The 20785-nt window shown below is 45.2% G+C and overlaps 1 protein-coding gene across 1 annotated transcript in view; it reads right to left on the reverse strand.

Annotated features, from left to right (window-relative positions):
• Positions 1–2443: 2443 nt before the first annotated feature.
• The window catches only part of PPP1R14B (protein phosphatase 1 regulatory inhibitor subunit 14B), a 57030-nt gene continuing 38688 nt past the window's right edge, over positions 2444–20785 (reverse strand). The window contains exons 2-4 of the mRNA XM_086938354.1: positions 8332–8415; positions 7876–7908; positions 2444–2919 (exon numbers count right to left, since the gene is read on the reverse strand). Coding sequence (XP_086794480.1) covers positions 2851–2919; positions 7876–7908; positions 8332–8415 — 186 coding nt within the window. The 3' untranslated portion in view covers positions 2444–2850. The remainder of the gene's footprint in view (positions 2920–7875; positions 7909–8331; positions 8416–20785) is intronic.

Raw genomic sequence — 20785 nt, forward strand, 5'->3', positions numbered from 1 at the left:
CGTGGGCATAGCTCTATTTCTAATATTTGGCAGGCCCCTCAACATATCGCTCATTTTTATGAGAAGACATTTTTATTATTGGCCTTGAATAACACAATGGCCCGAGTATCGGCAAATATTAGCAGAGCAATGCTTCAACCCCATAAATGTGCGAGGCGCTGTACAGTGTAGAAGGCAGGGTTAAATAAATTAATTTCAGCTTGTAAACCAGTGTGGATGTCTTGTAAAGAGATTGTTTTCCTGCTTTTGTAAACGCTCCTGTCAGCTTTTGAACAGCAGCTTTATAACATCCAGCATGTACAAGTAAACATGAGGCAGTGGCAAGCCCCATGTAGCTTGCTGTTTCAAAAGGGGAACCTTTAATGTGAGACGCTCGACCTGCTGTCCCCAAAGCAGAGTCACCGTGCACACGAGGTAGCTTGTTTGGCAGTATTTGGTTTGTACCTCGGCATTGATCGGTTTGCTGCTATTCTGAAGGACCAGAATCCAGACCCACGTGTAGTGTAGGTCATGGTTTAATGAGTGCTTAATTTGTAGAAGTGCCAGAGCCCAAACGTTTGCTCAGCTATCAACGGCACTGTAGAAGGTTGTGGTGCTAAATAGCATGGCTGCGTAGTCTTGATTAACCCTCATGCATCTTTAATCCACCACCAGACACTCCTTACCCCCCCCAACTCACTCCTGCGCTTTCTTTTTCATCCCTCCTTTGTCATTGTTTTTCGCCTTTCTCTTCCTTCTCTTCCTTTCCCCCTTTTGTGATTTTCTCTCTTGTTGCAGCTCAAAGTCTGAAGAGAAAAGAAATGTGCCTGTGCCCAAAAATAGGTGTTGGTGGGCCCCACCGTTAACAACGGCATCAATTTAGCATTGGTCTGACATATTTAAGGCCTTTGTGGCTTTTACTGTAGTTCTACAGATTAACTGGTTCTTCAGTGAAACCAGTGTTTCTGTACTTGTTAGCATTCACTGCAGCCGCCAACCATGCTATGTCCAATAACTGAGGGACAGTGTTGCTCTCTCAACCTTGTACAGGGGGCAGGACTATCCCCTGCATGGTTTTACAGTCATGCGCCCATGCCCAAATTAACTAAACTGCAGTTTTCACTGGTATTGACTTCTTTGAGCCCAGCACGCAGAAGCAGCTGTGCTTGATCACTGAGGCCTAGGCTGTGTGAAAGGTCCTGGGACCCAGGCCATGGCTCTGTGGTCTGGAGGGGCGCAGTCCAAAGCGACTTGGTGAATCTCAAGACAACCAGCCCAAAGACGTTGCCCCCGTGTTGAACCATGATCTGCTGATCAGCAACACACACAGAGCAGCGAGTATGCCAGTCCTTAAGAAACACAACAAGCATTGGCATAACCAATATGTCTCGCCTTTGGGAACTTATAAGTGTTTAGTCATGCAACAGTTTATGTTGTTGCACCAAGGATACTGTGCTGGATAACTAAACACTTATATGATTCCAAAGGAGACACCTATTGGCTATGCCAATGCTTGTTGTATCTCACTATCTTCAACTCATATTTTTGTCTCTTTCTCAGCTTCTCCTGCCCTCATCGGCCGGTGGATGTAGGCGAGGTAATCTGTACTGTTCATCATTTTCACGTATTCAAAATCAATAAAACTTGCTTTAAACCAAAAATCGCAAGCTATCTCAATGGGACTGAAGTCTATAACCTACAGGCATCTCCGTTTCGACGACATGCGCTGAACTCATTGATCTACTTATTACCATTTTTTTAACCACTTTTGCACAACATACTGATACCTCAATGCGCAGATGGGTTTTGAGCTTTAAAAATGTTTATTTTTGGGAATATTGTCCTCCACCACACAGGCACTCCTAACAGCCCTGAAATATCTCAGTACTCCTCTTCATCCCCATCCCCTCGTGTGTGCCTCATAAAATCTTTTTGGTTGGGTACACTGCTGTGATTGCCGGGAAATCTCAAACACAGTCCCATTATGAGAAACCCCTATGTACACAACAGAAACAGCTCAGAGTGCATCTGTGCTGGGCATGACTTCCTATGAATATCCTATAGGTGCCACTAATGCACTTCATACCAGGGGTTATAGCGCCATATGCCATTAGCAAGCCTGATCTACATGTAAGACTAACTCCTTTGGGTCAGTATTACAGTGCTGTAACGTTACCCGCCACGATGGGTTATGGTTGCACACACCAAATATCGTCTGGCCACTTGGTGCCATGTGGGATCTTATACACCTGCATATCTCTAGCTCTCACCCCAAGTGGCTCAGTGTTTCTATGCAGTGCGGATCATTCCTCTGAACTTCCCCTCGGATGGTGATGGGCTTTACTTCCTGAATGGAGAGGTAAAAGGCGACTGTAGTCCGTTGGGATATGGGACCACCATCCTGCTTAACCCCAAAAGATTTTCTTTTTTCACACTACACGCATCCACAAACCATAGCCAGCAGCACCTCTAAAAAATGTTTTATTTCACAATTCAATCCATTGAATAAAAATAAAATGCACCCTTAACTTAGCTAAAAAAGTTCCTAAAAAACACCCCATAAAATTAAAAAAGAACATGGAGCGAAAACCTGCTTAAAAAACGAGGTCTAGGGGTAGAGGTTTCCAGACCCCCCCCCCTCCAGACAGGATGCCAGGCCATTATCAAAACACTAACCCGGATGTGGATCAGTCTAATTGTCTCTTTGATTTTGGCAGGCTTTGTGAAGGAGCTGCACGCTGCTGCCCCACCACCACGCACGGTGGATCCACTGAAATGAGCACCTTCTCGGACATTACGTTGGGCGAGAGATCTTTCCCATCATGGCTGCAATCCACCCCTGGCGTGTCAGTCTTCCCCCCGGTTGATCGGTCACTTCTTTTGTGGCGTGCTGAGCTTCTGCATGCCCCTGATCTTGTCCAGCAGGTCGTTCACGAAGGTCTGAAACGAGAAGATAAATTTAAACCTGGAAGGGACATCTCAGAGATAAGCCCATCCCAGATCATTATTAATGTGTACATAACTACGACTTGTTGGGTGGGGGTGCACCTAACCATGTAGGAGTATCTTGACTCGCATGCACACATTTTGTGTTGAGGTTTGTCATTCCATCTTTCCTGAACCACAACTTCAAGTAAAGTGACCTGGGATGTCACAGTCCAGTAGGTCATACGAAACCATTACCTTTGCTAAACATATCATGCGCCTGCCCCAGGGTACTTTGGTATTACAGAAGGGGCCACAATGGTTGTGCCGCCCCTTCTGTAATACCAATAGCACTGGCGCACATAAAGCATCAGCACTATCTAGAGGGGGTGTTCTGTTATTTGCCTGGTGGCGTGCCCCATGCAAATGAGGGAATCCCTTTGCCTCTGCACCCTTGCCCTATTACAGATGCGGGCGCAGAGGCGTAGAAGCGGTCAGGAGGAGCATGGACAGTGCGCCAGTTAAGAGGTGAGAGCATCCCTCTGCATCGCCCCAGACATCCCCTTGTGGGTGGATGCAGTCACTGACTGCACCCGCCTGCAAGGGGATCTCTATTCCCCATTAAAAGTGCAGGTGGGTGCTGCCTGAACTGTGAAAATAGAGCCGCTCCGTTTTTCACTTGAATGCTCTGCCATGGGGGTAGCGCATTCACCATACGGGGAGCATTTTCCTGGATTGCGCTGGGTGCACCCTTAGAAAGTTGCACCCAGCGTAAACTTGGAAAATGTGCCCCATGCGTAATATGGCCCCTGGTGTATGCTTTAAGATGAAACACTGACATAAAACCGGGAAATTCAATGCAACCCAATGCTGCATTAATGGCAGGACTAAGTATTGACATCAGTGGCGCTGGAAATAGGGTTGCAGGAGGTGCTACTGCACCCCTTAAAACTTTAAAGAGTTTAGCTAGGAAAGGCCCAATTAAGGCCCTGCAAAGGTTTCTCATTGGCCTTAATTTTTGTGTGACTTTCAAATATCCCCTCTGGTTTTCGTGAGGATACATATGCCAGCGCGCCACTCTAAAAATCGTCCCAGCATCACTGGTAGAAATACTGGCAAAGCTTAGTATGAGATGCTACAGAGATTTACAACACAAGAAACTTGTGCATGGACTACTAAATTAGCGCACACCACAATTAACAATACAAATTAAAAATAAATGTGGCTGCCCGCGTTTTGTGCGTCCTGTGCACCACGTGGAGCTACCTACCACCTGTACAAGTGTGAAAGAGTGAGTGCAGTGTGCAGGATCACTGCATACGGTGTCAAGGCATCCTGGATTTGCCAGGATAGAACCGATTTTTCACCAGCTGTCCCAGCAGATTTAAGGAAATTTAGTTCATGTCCTGGTTTTCAGAGACGGTCGACTGAAAACGGTAGGAGGCATCTTTTTATGTTTTGCAAAGTAGGGATGGTAGGCAGCTGTTATAAGAAAGCAATTAAATTAACAGGCATGCTACTGGCTTTAAAAATGGCATTTTATTTTTCTTCTGTACTTCCCTGCTAAGGAGAACTGCCATTCTGTGCGCTCGGTGAAGTAAAATTGTAGTCCTATTTTTGGGAAATATCCCGGTTTTTGGCTTTAAAATTCTGGTCACCCTATCACTGCAGCATATGCAAGGGTCTGCGGTGCCCAGGGAGAGCCAGGAGTCCAGAGGCCCTGAAGGAAGACAAACATGGTCTCTCTATCAGGGAGGAAGGATGAGGTAAGGGTTGAGCTCGAGGGTGATTGACGGGGACTGCTGCTTCCGGATGGTGGCATTTGTAGGAGCTTGAGTGAATGTGGAGAATGGAATTTTCCAGAGTGAGCTGTTCTACAGCTCGAGAGCAGGTGCTTGAGGTTACTGCCCACTGCGCAGCCCTCACCCCGCCATGCCTGGCATCGGCGATGGGACAGTCCTCCTGCCTTTCAGGGAGATTAAAGATGGCGTCTGGCCCGTTTCTAGAGGCAGGACACTGTGAGCGAACCAAGGGCTGGAAGGGCATTGCATAAGGCTTTTTGCGAATCAACAGCTGCAAGGCCTCTTGTTGCAGACTCTTTTTTAAATTATGCTACCACTCCATAGTATGTGTTGAACCCTTCTGGAATACACAATCAGATGGAGGAAAGGGCCCTGCCCCAGGTGAAAGAGACGCAAGATGTAACAAGTGTGCGTTAGGCACAAGGCGGAAGAATGTGGTGTGCAATGCGACGCAGTGTTTTATGAATACATGTGGATACTACCTGGCTCTACGCAGGGTTTTTATTTTTTTCCCTAGGATGATAAAAGACTTCAATTCCATCTAACCTTTTTGCACATGTGTAATACTTTTACCTCAGTGTGCCCTACATGGAGAGTTTCCTGAAGCTTTGAGAAGATGAAGGCGCAAAGATTGCTCCTGCAAGAGGAATGCTCTTGAATCGCACAGTGTTTGCACACATTGGACATGGATACAAGCCCGTCCCTGTTCAAAAACTAGATTTCCAAAGGGTACTACAATCTCCTTCTCCATCACTGCCCTCGCTTCACCAGCAAAACACAACTAGAGATTGTGCGCGAAGTTAGTTAACTGAAGATCTGCAGTCCTATTTGTCATTTGAAATTTGCTCTCACTACAGTAGCACATCCATAGTGTAAACCAATGAGAACATTATTCATATCCATTTCAAACTACTCTACTCAAAAAGACGCAGTACATATTCACAATAGTTACTACAGTGCTGGTGAAATTAAATTATGGTAACGTTCCCTGCTAACACCCTCACCCCCTCCGATACAAAATTGTTATTTGGCTCCATAATCTTCACTACCTTTTCTGAAATCAAAATTACTCCACGTAGCTTTTGCCAAAATCCCAAATGTTCTTGATATCCCAAAAATTACATGCAGAGTTTTACAAATATCAAAATACATTTAAATTTGATACAACTGTATCGAATTTTGGCATGTCAAAATACAGTTTTGGATTTTAAATGAACTTTTAGATTGGTTACCATGAGTAATTTTGATTTCAGAACCGTGCAGTGAAAATTATGTAGCCAAATGCAAATTTGGTGTTGGGAAGATGGTAAGTGAACAAGTGGGCTGCCATGCTATTTGTAACCTGAAACCTGGCCTCACGCGACTTTTAGTTTTAGCCATTATTTCTTGCATATGAAACCAATCCTTGAATCTTCCTTTACATTCAGAGCATAAGGCATCAAGTAAAGTAAACTGTGGTACCGGAGTCCTTTTTGTCATCTGAACACTGCTTGCACTGCAATATACATCTAACATACGCCCAACGTAATTAGAAGTATCACAGATCTATTTTTCATCTGAAGCCTGCTGCAGCCCCAGTTCTATGTAAGCAACTGCTATGTAAGCCATCAACAGAGTAAACTACATATTCTTTTTAAAAAAACAGTTTAAAAAAAAGTGGGTAAACTTTTTTTAATTTTAAGAGCTTTTTCATGAAACAAGACTTGGACGGCACGAGTAGTGACTGCCAACTGAGGGGTAACCGATTTAAATTGTTGAGCCTAGGTTGAATGCATCATTTACAACTGGATACATTTTGTCTGTAGGGCCGGGCCAAGATGCTGTTCTTAAGAAGAAAAAGAAAAAATAAACAGCTTAATTTTTTTTTATTATAATATATATATATATATATATATATATATATATATATAAAAAACAAATAGATTCTAACTAGAACTACCTACTGGCGATGATAAATAGAATCAACATTGGCAACGCCAGCAGGTCTGGCGCTGCCCTGCATCCTTTTGGCTTTGCAATTGTTTTTGCAACATTTTAGTTTGTGGGGAACCTCAAGGACCCTTGTCATCTTTAATAAATGTAAAAAAAAAAAACAAAAAAACACACTGTAGCTAAAGGGAAAAAAAAATGAATCTCAAAAACACAAATTGCTAAAGTTGTTCCTAGCGCAGAAAAGAACTTAATTGTGTGGGTGTGCTTCTTGTGAAAGAGTGGAATGCCATCACTCACAGGGTAGTTCGCCAAAGGCGGAGGTGGGTTGATACACTACCCCAGGCTGTACGCTGCAGTAGCCAGAGAAAACTGAACGACACAATGGAGGAAAATTGCTGGCCGAAGGCATATTCGACATGCAACTTTAGGAAAATGAACAGGTCCTGACATTATTGCCTACTGCACACGCCTTCACTGCAGGATGTAAAAGCTGGGCAGCACGGTTTGCTAAATAATGGAGGGTTGGGCGAGTTGACTTTCGATTGTGGCGAAGGAAAGGACCGATTTTAAAAGATCGGATTCCCTATGCTTCCCCATAACCCTTCGTAACAGTGCATGTCAAGACTACACCTAATTATTAGAGATGCAGTAATAACCCAGTTGTGAGGAGGGAGGTGGTGAATACAGGAGGGGGCGCGGAGAGGACTGCCTGGTGCCAGCCGGAGCCGAGGGAGCCATGGCAACCGTTGCCCTGCCACACCCGCCCCCTGAGACTGCTCCACCACAAGGGGGCGGGAAGAGCTGGTGGCAGCTGCCATGACAGGCCACACAGGCCCATGTGAGGTAGGCTGCAAATAGACGCTGATATTAAATCATAGCACAGCTCTGCTAATGCCCTTCAACCCCTGTCACGCACCTTCTACCATTCTGTGGCTTGGCTCACACACAAGTCTGCTAAAGCACCTTGATCCCGCCTGCACTGCACCTTATTATAATCTCGGTCAGCGGCCTACGAAGTTATGCAAGGGTACCTCAATCCTTCCCTGCAGCACCCCCACTAAACGAGGGCCCACAAAGAGCTCTGCTAGTGCACCCCAAATAATTACAGTGTATGCCCCTTAATTACTTTTCAGTGTATGTACCCACATAGGATTCTGCTGATGCACCTCTGCCCTGGAGTCGCCCCGAAATTGTCACTTCTCCTCCCCCTAAAACGCAAAGGAGCAGATGCACTTACCTCAGTGGGTTTAAAGCACTCCACCAAGAGCTCCTGAAAATAAGAGAATAAAATAGTTACAAATATTCGCCCACTTTCAATCTTGGAAACTGATCAAATCTGCAGGTTCTAGGGTCACCGTTGGCTTCATTCAACTCTGGTTGGAGCCTCCACTAACTGATCCTCGCAGCCGCAACTCACCCTTTCATGAACTCCATATGCACCACGTCCTTGTGATCTGTACTCACGCACCTTGGCTCAAAGTCTTACCCGCTCACCTCGTGACTACCACTCCCTAAGTCTCCCCAGCTCTTAAGATCTCCACTCAGGCTCCACCCACCCCATTGACCTTCATGTGCCATGCACGTATCTCCACTCGCTGCTCATCACCCCTCATAGCCGCCACTCAAACCTCTTGCAGCCGCCACTCAAACCTCTTGCAGCCGCCACTCAGCACTAGTCACACACTCTACTCACTTTGACCCGGGAGCTCCTGTCTTCATCGTGCTCCATATCCAAGAGCTCGTCCACGTCAATTTCCAGTTCCGGAATCTCTTCCTCCTACGAGTAAAAAAAAAAAAAAGAAACTGTTAATGGCTGGCAAAGTCCACATGAATGTGTAATGAATTCTTCTCTGTTACTGCGTGTTTGCTTGGACCACTTCTATCCATTCCATCAGGTCATTAGCTCTACTGGGTTGAACACTGGCCCAGAGATCGGTTTACTATCGGTTCTGTTGTGTATGGGTTGGGCCCATCCTGAGACCCCCAGAAATGAACGCTCCAGGGTTTGTGTCTATTTACTTGCATTGGCCTCCTCTCTACCAGCTGTGTAAGGAGCTCTGCTGGGTCCAAACATGGTTTTAGGGAGTGCCTCCATTCCTAAAATGATGCTTATTGGTTATTTAATTTTAAATTAGCTCTGTTAAGTATGTGCAGATAGGTATCATCTCAGTGCATAGATGTGCTACTGGGCATGATAAACGTTCAGCATGAGACACATTGTCTTATTCTAACGCGTCTTAAGGTTAGTCAGTCAGCCATCTAGAACCTCAAATGTGGGTCGACCTCTGCGTTATATAATCGGTTTGCGAAAAAACTGCAGCTTTCGCAAGATATCACCAACATATCCACAACTCAAATAACTTTCATATTCACTATACTAATTCACCACTAATCCTTTATGGGTTTCCGGAGTAGTGTGCTACTCGCGAAAAAGCGCTTCAACACCCCACCAGGGGTAACAAGCTCTATATAAACACAAACCTGTTTTCCCCTCTTCTATCCTTCCGCTATCATTCTGAATCCAAATAACTAATTCAACACTAATCATTTATGGGTTCCGGAGTAGCGTGCTACTCGCCAAAAAAGCACTTTGATGCCTCGTCAGGGGTAGTACGTGCTATATAAATACAATTACAATACAATACTAAGAACTTCACAAGGACCGTGCTGAACAGCGAGCAGATTTAAGGTTTCTTTTATTGCTCTTTGTAGCTTGGACTACTATTGGTGGGCTTAGCTAGTGATCTATGTATGCATCCGTGAAATAGTCCATGCCCATTTCAGTAGCCATTTTTAAGGAAAGGCAAGCGGACCAACAGCAATGTGGCAGCCATTTTACATTCGTTCATCTACCTAACTCCTAAATGGTTGCTGCACTGTTCAGGGATTTATTCAGCAATTAAAAAAAAATAGTAAGTAAACAGACCTCAAGAGCGCCGATACATTATTTTATAAAGGCCTGTTGGGGGAAACTCATACGTAAACCAGTGCTGCATTTAAAAACCCACTTGTTTGTATTTCTTTTAGTGCTTTAGACTTTAAGCGCATATTATTGATAGGTCTTTGCAGTAATTATGGTCCATGTGATAAAAAGAAAGACTATGTTTATGGCACAAGCAGGAAGACTTTAGGCTTGGGCCTGCGCTCACACATGCGCTACAAACATAACCAGAAAAACGCAACTCATAGCACTGGAAATAGGCTTGCCTTACACTTTAAACATGGTGTTTCTTCTATGTTTAGAGTGTAACTGCACAATTAAAAACAAATGCTTTATCCTTCACCCAGGGTAAGCCACTTTCCACAAGGCTTGGAAAAACACATCAGTGCAGGAATGTCTGATAATGTTTTTCCTCCACCAAGGACACGAAAATGCACTCCCTGTATTGAACTGCAATAACATTTATACAACATCGTACCCTCGACGAGGCATCGAAGTGCATTTATTTTCGAGCGAATAGTACGCTACTCCTTGGGAGTGGAATGATTGAAAATGTGGCCCATTTATGTAGTGCAGGGTTCCCCACTGTCGGGCTTGGAGGGCCAGATTTTTAGCATATCCACATTTAGATAAATGTAGTTTTCTTAAAAATCTGGCATGGATCTGGACATCCAGGACTGACATTGGAGAGCTTCGATGTAGTGTTTAGACGTCGTTTGTGATAACCAAGTTGAACTATTATTGTGTTCTGTACTGCCCTCTAGGCATGAAGCTGAAGTGAAAGGGCGCTTAACCATTAAAGCGGTCTGTGGATGGGCGGGGAGGGTGTGAATAGAGTGGACTCTTTGGGAAGTGTTTGTGTGAAGTGAGTATGTCAGAGAAGGTTCAAACTGTCACCGCACAGGCAGCACAGTATATAAACTCAGGGCACAAGTCGGGGGTACACGTGGGTGGACGGTGTCCACCCACTATTTCCACAGGGTGAACACTGTACACCCTGTCAAGAAGTTGAGCCCCACTGAATAACTTGCTGAACTCGTCCCGATGTAATTTACAAACGCAGAGACACATTCAGCAGCACCTGCACATTGTCTGCTTTCGATTCCCAACAACATGCAGGCAGCTTCCTTATTTCAGACTCCTACTGGGCTCATAACAAAGGCCGAATTTGACGGGTCATCAGGCTTCCTTTTGTTCAAGTCTCCTGGCTGGGAGAATCAGGAGACTCACACCTTGATGCAAATGCAGCGGAGCGAAAACAAAGGGTCACATCTTGTTTGCACTTCACACATACTTAAGAGAGGCAGCGTTTCACTTTGTTCAGTCTTTTTACTAGATATGCCTGCACTGCAAGAATGTCAGATGTGTTGGTCTTTCCCAGTATTTACACAAAATAAATAGGCTTTATTTAGCACCTACTACCCCTGAAGAAGCGTTGAAATAATTTAAGTACTACTTTTTTTTTTCTTATATATTGTAACTCATCCCAATGCAGGGTGTCAGAGCATGTTACACACGTACATATTACATATACAATAAATCAAATAGGTTTGTTAAGCAATGTATAGGCTGTGTTCATAAAACAGTGGAAGTTTGCACGGTGTAGAAGTCACATATGTTCCATAACTCACTGTGCTACATTAGAAGGATTACAATGTATGTTACAAGGATCTAGCCTTATGGCTAGCGCGGTCGACCTCGAAGCTGGGAAACCCGGTTCGAGTCTCGGCAACAACGCTCAACATCCTGTGATTCTGGGCAAATCACTTAATCTCCCTGTGCCTAACAAAAATGAATGTGTCCTTGTGTAACAAAACTGGTGCTCATGTTAAGCACTCCGATACCTTCAGGTCTAGTTCGCGCTGTATAAAAAAAAACTCTAAAAAAAAAAAATGCAACTGCAAGTAACATAAGGATCTCTGTGTTCAAAGCAGTAACCCACTTACCTATCTAAAAAATATAAAATCTGTCATTTGCATATTACATGATGTGCTTTGCAGGCGACACACATGCTATTTTGAGTCAAAACTGAGGCTAGCCAAACACAGATCTTTCCAGCAAGTGCATTAACCTCCAGAGTTATTACAATTATTGATCACTCAGATGTACTGGGAACACACAGATCCCTGCAGCAGGTGCCTTAACCCCATAAGATATTATAAAATACAGTCTTTGCAACCAATTAAATAGAACATATTTAACTGTCACTTTTCTTCTTCTAGCCACTTTCTTTGCAGCAGAGTTTAAAAATACAAATCACTGTATAAGTCGAGGGCCCGATTTTGCATCCGGGTTAATTCAATTTTCAGGTACAACCCGGACGCAAAATCCATAGAGGGATTTACAGTCCCACACAAGTCCCGTTTGAATGGGTTTGCAGCACATTGCCTTGCCATGCGTTGCGTTACCGTACGTCAGGCAGGCATTACATGGGTGGTGTTAGGGCATTCCTTTGCATGCATCGATTTATTTTAAAGCAAACTTATTTACAAAGACTTCGAAAATGTTATTTTAGAAGTTTTCTATAGCGCTGTCAAGACCCGAAGGTATCAGAGCGCTTTACAGTGGGAACAAAATATATAAAGAACAGAAATAAGACAAGTGAGCGATAGACAATGAACGAGTGACATAGTATAGTATAGTATAGTATAGGTTTGCACCAAACTTGTGAGTCTACCTGGGGCTAGCGTAACAAGGAGAAACATATCAATTTCTCCTTGTAATTTCAGCTTTGCATCTATGCAGCGTTTTACAGCACACGTACAAAGAGGTAATAGCCTCATTGGATAGTTTTTGCGTGGCTTTGAGAAAGAAAATACACAAGGCAGCCCACTGCACTGGTGCCTAAGGGAGGTTTTACATGGGTGGTGCATTGGTGTTCCCGTACATCCACCCTTGTATTATTATATGCAGTCTTCTAAAGGCAGGCACACTAGCTTTCCATGGATCAGCTCTCCATTTCCACTTTTCTGTAAAAGAATCAAGGTTATTCCCTATTTATGGGAGGCAGCATTTCAGCTAGGCCCAGCTAGTGAGTTCAAGCCTAAGAAGTTCCATGATGGCTTTGAGAAAGTCACAGTGCCTCCGCTCTGTAGTGTCAGTCAGAGCAAGCCCAGTATTAGTGGTACAGTTTTCAGGCTGATCCGCTTCGCTGGAATGGAGGAACAGAGTGTCCCATCTTGCATCTGCAGCTTGGTACTAAGCAGAAGACGGATGCTACGGTAGAAGCAGCAGGTGTCCACAAGCTCCTCTGCCTATGTAGTAAGCCTCCATGAATCCGGCAGCAGGTCTTGGGTCCTCTTGGATTGTTGGGTAGTTGAATTGTTGCTCTAAGACCAATGGCTTGCTTCTCCTAAGCTGCACGCTGCGCCAGAGCGACCGCCCTCTCACTGTCACCACGGCCCGCGCCTGGCATAGGGGCTTTGTGAAAGCGTATAAAGGAAAACAGCCCCTTCAGATTACAGTTATGCACAGTGCAACATCCCTCTTCTCAATAGAGCATTGCACCAGAACGACAGCCCTCATTAGCCACCTCAGCCCCCACCCGCCATACAGAGATAATGGGCAGCACGCAGGTTTTCTGCATTCACTTTGCGCAATTCAGCCACTAAATGGACATCTCTTTATTTCTCCTATTTCCCATCAAAGGTTAATGGTTTTTCTTTAATTATTGGTGCGCGAGGTTAGGGTGTGGCTGTAAGGCAGAAACCACTTGAAAGCCAAGTGTCAAATAGCCAAGAGTCAAATGCATTATATATGTTTTTTGGATTCGTAATCGGGAGTGACTGAGAAGTGATGCAGGATTTTCACACCTTCACAAGCAACTAGTCACAGAGAAACAGGAATGAACCTCTACCGTGCTTAGCACATCTCTCGATACCAGCCCAAGGGGGTCACCATATGGTATGAAAAAGGGCTCTCACCCACTGGAATTACAAGTGGCATGCTTCATCATAGAGTCCTCATCCAGATGGCTAATGTATCTAGGAACCTTGGAGGCCAAGGAAGCCCTTTGGTTAGTGGGTACATTTAAAAACGTCTAGGGTGTCCTGAGGCTTCATTTTATTTTCAAAGGGCACCCAGACGGAGTTAAAAATAGGTGGGGATGAACTAAGGAAATTAGTATCCTCTGTAACCCTGGGTCAACATGTTTCAGCCATCATTCCAATGCCTCACCGGGCAAGTTGGCTTTCATCAAGACTTCACAAGGATTCCATTAACATCACATTTGTTTGCATTCAATTGTAAAACTTCCAGTCCACATATACATGCCATACATACTGACCCATTTGGTGGCTCTGTTCACATTTCTTTAGTACCGTCCTATTTAGAGCTCCATGAGGGTAAGGAGGCAGGTGGACCTTGTAATCAAACTTTTATCATAGGTCTCTTCCCAGCTGTGTACGCATTTGGATCCTCCTAGCCCTGCATCCTAGTTTCTTATTATATCTGGTACAACATTACAGCCTATTAAATCAAACATAAGGGAGATTTTCCTCAGATCACAGAATTTTGTCAAGCTGAGAAGCTGGGATTGATCCCCGGTTTTCTGCTTTCACATGGTTCATTTCAGCCATCAGATGGACATATCTTTATTTCTCCTATTTTACATCAAAGTTTAATACTTTGTCTGAAATTCTTGGCAAATTAGGTTGAAGCGTGGGTGGTGGGCAGATGCCACAACTGTGCACTTTTCTCTTCAAATAGGGACTGCCTGGCATAATCCTGCTTGCTCCTCCATGACCCAGTTATTTGAGTGTTGTGCAGAAGTATCTAAACCCGTCACACGACAACAAAAAATGATTTCCAAAAGGTTTTAATTGTGTGCTTTATTTACCAATTTCAAATCACTACATGTTGAAGAGCGGTTTTCCTTAATAGGAAGGCAAGTTGAATTTTTGTAACTCTGGAAATTCGAGAGCACTGGATATGGCGATGTTAAATTTTGCCAAGTTGTTTCCCAGCCAAGGTAAGAGTGGTTTTGTTTTTTGCCCTTCTCACACTTTACTGCAGCGATGTTGCAAAGGTTAGCTTTGTTGTTGTGATGCTCTTAGTTTTGGGAGACTGACGTAATTCAGAGTTATGCTATCTATGAAATGAAAGATCATGTGTGTTAGCTAGGAGTGGCTCCTTCAGGATGAGGGTACAGTGAATAGGTGAGCCCACAGGTCAGTGTTACTGTAAACAAGTAGGCCATCTATGATTCACCATGTTGGCAGTGTAACATGTCTAGAATACGGAGAGGTCTTATTAGCGAGTATAGTCTGGTGTAGATTAGGATTACTGGCAATAGTTTGTGGTGTCTCTGGCTGTTCCTACATTTCCCCACTAGGGTAGTTTTTCAATGCACACTAGTAATATTTCCTTCGGAAGGCCAATATTTTCTGGAAAGTGCTAGTTGGGACTGGAATTGCTTGTTCCTTTTTCTTGCGAGTTACCTTTGTCACCATTTCCTTTTCATCCTTGGATACTGTGCCGCTTACGCTCATTTTGACGTGGAGCAGATACCTCTTACTTTGAAATTTATGGTCCATTCTTTGTGTGGGCATTCTGGGGGTACTGTATACAAGGTGAGGTATCAGGTTGCTCTGTATATGTGAGGAAGGTTTATATATAGTTATTCTAACAAGAACATGAGAGATGCCTGCTGCTAAATGTGGAGGTGACATTTTGGGGGGCAGAGTGTAATTTGTAAAAACAAATGCCGATCCTCAAACTTTTCTTAGGGTCCTATTGCTGAATGCCAAGGTTGGCATCATTGCTTAATCTTGCATTTTCTTTTTTTTTTATCCCTTTTCAGCAATCATCATGTTCTTATCACTCTCCTTTCTTCACTTTTCTGTCTAACTCATGCTTTGGGTCATGGTCTGTTGCCGAAAAATGAGCCCAATCTCCTAAAATGAGTGCAGGTGGGTAAGGCAGAGTAAGAATACTTCTCATAGGAGAGTGGTCTCACCTGTGGAGAGCGCAGGCAGCTAAAGCAACCACATCTACATGGGAATGTGCTGCATATGGAATATTATGCCTGTTTGAGTAGGCTGGTGGTAGAGTTAGTTTGTTCAATTCTTGGGTAAAATAAGCTTTATGCAGACAAAAGGCAACATTGGTTTATGTGTAGCTTACAAAAGTGTGAATCGTCTGCCTAAATCAGGATGGTTTGCATGTATACTTAAAACACGCTCAAATGTACTCATGAGACCTGCTGACCATATATGTGAGGGCTTAAGATCTGATGTCACTTCTTAGGAGGCAACTTCCTGTAAAGTCGTGGCTTTTGATGCCACTTCCTGTTAAGTCAATTCTTGTCCTGCCACATTTGATGTCATGTGCTGTGAGGTCACTTGCATACTACTTAACTAAGTTAGTCCCCCCACTTTTTTAGGTCTCGGCGTCAACGCGCGGAAGCGCGTCTCCGCCGAGATCTTTTGTCAGCGACTATCATTCCCAGGAGACAGTCCTGGCCACGCGCATCCTTCCAGGCGATTTGTAACTGGAACGCGCGCTGTGGCCAGGCGCTGTCTCCTGGGAAGCGCAAGCACCACACACGCATGCGCATACACACACACACGCGCCCATGCACGCACGCACATACATACATACAGAGACACCACCCCTGACTCATACACACACGCGCGCACACACACAAGTGCACCGAGCCCCCCCCCTCCCCCGCCGTCACCGTCGCACACATACATACACACACGCACACACGAGCATACACACAAGTGCACCAATCGCGCTCCAGCCTTTTGGAACTTACTTTACCTCAGCACGCGGCGCCCAACCTCCTGCTGGCGCGGCCCCGGGGCTTTACACCGCTCCCAGGAACCCCGGGCCGCGAGACGCTACGACTCCGCCTGCCTCCTCTTCCGGTGTGAACGTGGCCCCGCCCCCGTCACAGGCGACCGTGCCTGACTTCCGGGGCGGCCGCGAAATGAGTAGGCTTGTTTTTTTTAGCAGTCGCATAATATGTTTCACATTCTGTTCACATACTTTTTACAGAAAATGTTAACGACATTGCTATTTAACTAATGCATGTTACATTGCCAGTATTTACAAGGCAGCTTGCCTAATTTATTTTTTAATACAGCTGTCTATTAATTGTAATGCACCAAATTGTAATAGTAATTGTTTTTTCTACCTTATTTTATTTTGAGACACACCTATTGACATTGTACAATGTACATTAAAGCCTTTTGATTGTGTTTTACTGAAATGCAAGTTTAATAACTGAAACACTTTGCTCTGATCCGTGGGTGTTAGCTGTGTGGGAATGCTTGCTTCGACCACAATGCTGCCTGTTTCAAGCACATAGGTGAGGTGGCTGCTTCTTTACCTCTTCAAATGCTCCCCTTTATTACCAGTATTTATGAACCGCTACACGCACGCCGGAGTCGATGCAGCAGCACTCCTGCTCTCCTGGCCACATACGCTCGCTAAAGCCCTGCAAGGAAGGGACTGAGGGCTTCATGGCTGCTAGCAGCACCCACTGCTATCTACCAGCAAATGTCGTGTGTGGAGTCACAAGTGACAACTTTCACATCCTATCTTCAAGACTTTTGGCCCTTAAAGACTCGCTCAAGCCCTTCTATAGATAAAATCGAACCGCCTTTAGCCTCACGGCTACATGTTGTAATAGCGAACACTATAAAATAAATTAAATTTTTTGAGGAGCATAGTCAAGGACAATTGTGGCACTATTTGTCGGCTGTTTGACATTACCTCGTGTATGGAACCAGGCACGCTCTTACTTTTGTGAAAGAAAGTGTCAGTGAGCAGACAGAGGGCCATAAACAAAAGGAAACAAAGAAATAAACAAGCATTGACAAAACGGGAACAGTTTTTCGTGCAAGCGAAAACTTTTGCTATTATTGGGGTCTTACAGTGTTGCACAGAAGCGCAGAGTAGTGAGTGGAGAGTAGTGAGTAGTGAGTGCAGAGTAGTGAGTAGTGAGTGCAGAGTAGTGAGTGCAGAGTAGTGAGTGCAGAGTAGTGAGTGCAGAGTAGTGAGTGCAGAGCAGTGAGTGCAGAGCAGTGAGTGTGCAGAGCAGTGAGGGTGCAGAGCAGTGAGGGTGCAGAGCAGTGAGGGTGCAGAGCAGTGAGGGTGCAGAGCAGTGAGGGTGCAGAGCAGTGAGGGTGCAGAGCAGTGAGGGTGCAGAGCAGTGAGGGTGCAGAGCAGTGAGGGTGCAGAGCAGTGAGTGTGCAGAGTAGTGAGTGTGCAGAGTAGTGAGGGTGCAGAGTAGTGAGGGTGCAGAGTAGTGAGGGTGCAGAGTAGTGAGGGTGCAGAGTAGTGAGGGTGCAGAGTAGTGAGGGTGCAGAGTAGTGAGGGTGCAGAGTAGTGAGTGTGCAGAGTAGTGAGTGTGCAGAGTAGTGAGTGTGCAGAGTAGTGAGTGTGCAGAGTAGTGAGTGCAGAGTAGTGAGTGCAGAGTAGTGAGTGCAGAGTAGTGAGTGTGCAGAGTAGTGAGTGTGCAGAGTAGTGAGTGTGCAGAGTAGTGAGTGTGCAGAGTAGTGAGTGTGCAGAGTAGTGAGTGTGCAGAGTAGTGAGTGCAGAGTAGTGAGTGCAGAGTAGTGAGTGCAGAGTAGTGAGTGCAGAGTAGTGTGTGCAGAGTAGTGAGTGTGCAGAGTAGTGAGTGTGCAGAGTAGTGAGTGTGCAGAGTAGTGAGTGTGCAGAGTAGTGAGTGTGCAGAGTAGTGAGTGTGCAGAGTAGTGAGTGTGCAGAGTAGTGAGTGCAGAGTAGTGTGTGCAGAGTAGTGTGTGCAGAGTAGTGTGTGCAGAGTAGTGAGTGCAGAGTAGTGAGTGCAGAGTAGTGAGTGCAGAGTGAGTGTGCAGAGTGAGTGTGCAGAGTGAGTGTGCAGAGTGAGTGTGCAGAGTGAGTGTGCAGAGTGAGTGTGCAGAGTGAGTGTGCAGAGCATTGTGTGCAGAGCATTGTGTGCAGAGTGAGTGTGCAGAGCATTGTGTGCTGTTGAGTGCAGAGTGCTGTGTATTGGCAATGTTAATGACAATGCCGATTATTTGTGATTTAAAGAAAAAAAAATGTCATGAGCAATGCCAATAGCTCTACCTTTAATGATGCCGAGACCATTGCATTGCAAATGCTTGTTTTTAGAACTTGTGATCTGGCATCACTGCTAAAACGGGGCTCTGTCAGAGTGTACGGTGTGATGGCCACATCCGCGGGTCATAGAGGGGCTTGAGAAGAAACCCAGCCAAGGCCCGAACAAAGGATCGCACCTCTGTAAGGGCTCTCAAGGAGGCCTGATATGCCACCCCCACCACCCTGGTGAGGGAAGAGAGGTGTGTGTGTGTGGGGGGGGGGGGGGTTCAAAGGGCACCAAAAGCAAGAAAAAGGCATGAACCATCTGCCAACTGGAGAATGAAACAACTTTTGAAAATAGTCCCAGAGGGAGTTTTGAGGACTTAAATGAAGCTGCCAGACCCAGAATCCCTACTGGGGTGGCCAGGCAGTGTGTTGTGCATCCTTGAGGCCATTGATGAGCCACACAGAACAGCAGGGGAGGACCGCTGGACCTGTCCACCTTCTGATAGGGCTGTGCCTCAAGTCCCATTAAGAGGCTGGGAGAGGCTTGAGGTGGATTTTCCTCTGAGCCTGGCCCTGCTGCTCCAGCTGGCTCCCCAGTTAGGAATCATGGCTTGTTGGTTCCCATGTTCAGTGCTAGATTCCTGTCCTGCTGCCGCCATGGAACTTCGGAGTTGCCAGAAAAGAAAGTTAAGTAAAAAAAAGTTGTTTCTCCGTGTTATGTGTGAGTGAAAGTGTGCGTGTAAGTGCTGAAGAGACAATGAGATTGAGTGGCAGCGAGTGTTAATTTAATGTGTTTGAGTGTCAATGAGAGTGAGAACCAATAAGTGAGTGAGAGTAGAGTCGAGTAGAAATAAGGAAAAGCTAGGAAAGCGAGTAAAGCAGTGTGAGAGTTAGAGTGAGTCAGGGGTAGCCATCAATGGTGCAACACGTGCAGTGCACCTGCTGCACTATTTAAGCATGATGCCTGTACTCCCAGGAGGTCAAATCAGAGCCCCTGTACACCATTAGCAGTGAATCAGGGTCAGTTATTGTAATAGTGTGAATGTGTGCAAATGCGTGAAGGGAGAGTCTGAGTTTGAGTGTATGGGTGCATTTGAGCGCTAAGGCACCCTAGGCAAAATTTGAAAACTATTAGGGGAACCAGTGGCAAGTATTCAGCCCATACCTTCTGCATGGAAATACCAAGGAGAAAATGATATCATCTCTCCCGAATTATACAATTACAGAGAAAGCAAATGCTGTTCATGCTGTGTGTAGGGACTCTTAACCGAGGAGCCTCTGGTGGGCAACAGTATGCTGCGGTATTACAAGACTCCACAACAAACAGCATAATAATAGGATGCCTTATGGGAAATAGAGAATATTAGAATAACTGGGTCAGTATGTGTGAGGAACAGTGTTCGAGGTTTATATCCTGCATAGTATTCATTACTGCAGAGTGCTCTGTTTTACGCTTACCAGCCTTTTTCACATGATTTATACGAGATTAGCAGTTAACAAATATGAATGGGCATAAAATACCAAATGTATGTACTAATTCTGGCACTGTGCAGGGCCTATTATATAATATATACATACATATATACACACACACACACACACAGACAGAGGCTCAACTAGAGCCAAATTTCAGGGGAAGCCCTTTGAGCCCAATGGGCGTTGCACATATACATGTATTTATCCCCTACGAGGGTAAGAGATTCTATGCCAGGTCTGTTAAAAAATAAATAAACCCTCCTGTCTGGAAGTACAACTCCGAGTGCGGGATAGGAAACAACTGTTTCCGTTCAAGTTCCATTTTCTTCAGAGGGAGAAATCACCTTTGAGGCCTAAGAAGTCTATGGGCTTCCCCTGAAAAAGGACGGTGTTCACAACGGAGCGGTGGTAGTGGTCTCCTGCCCTTACAGTCCTGGGCATATTGCCATTTAAATTACCGATTGGCACCTTCTACCGTAAACATCAGTTACCTGCACCAACTTGTGCAACCGTGGAGACCGCTAGGCCTGTGAGTGCTGCCGGGGACCAGAAATGTTGGCCGCAACCCGCAACTACGTATGAAGTTGTGCTCAACCCATCCCAGCATGTTCTCTTAGATATGGGACTGTGGTATCAATTGTGATGCACAACCTGTTCCTTCTATAAACCATGTCCCTTTGGACATCGACTA

The sequence above is a fragment of the Lissotriton vulgaris genome, chromosome 9 (genome assembly GCF_964263255.1).
Source record: "Lissotriton vulgaris chromosome 9, aLisVul1.2, whole genome shotgun sequence".
Classification (NCBI taxonomy): domain Eukaryota; kingdom Metazoa; phylum Chordata; class Amphibia; order Caudata; family Salamandridae; genus Lissotriton; species Lissotriton vulgaris.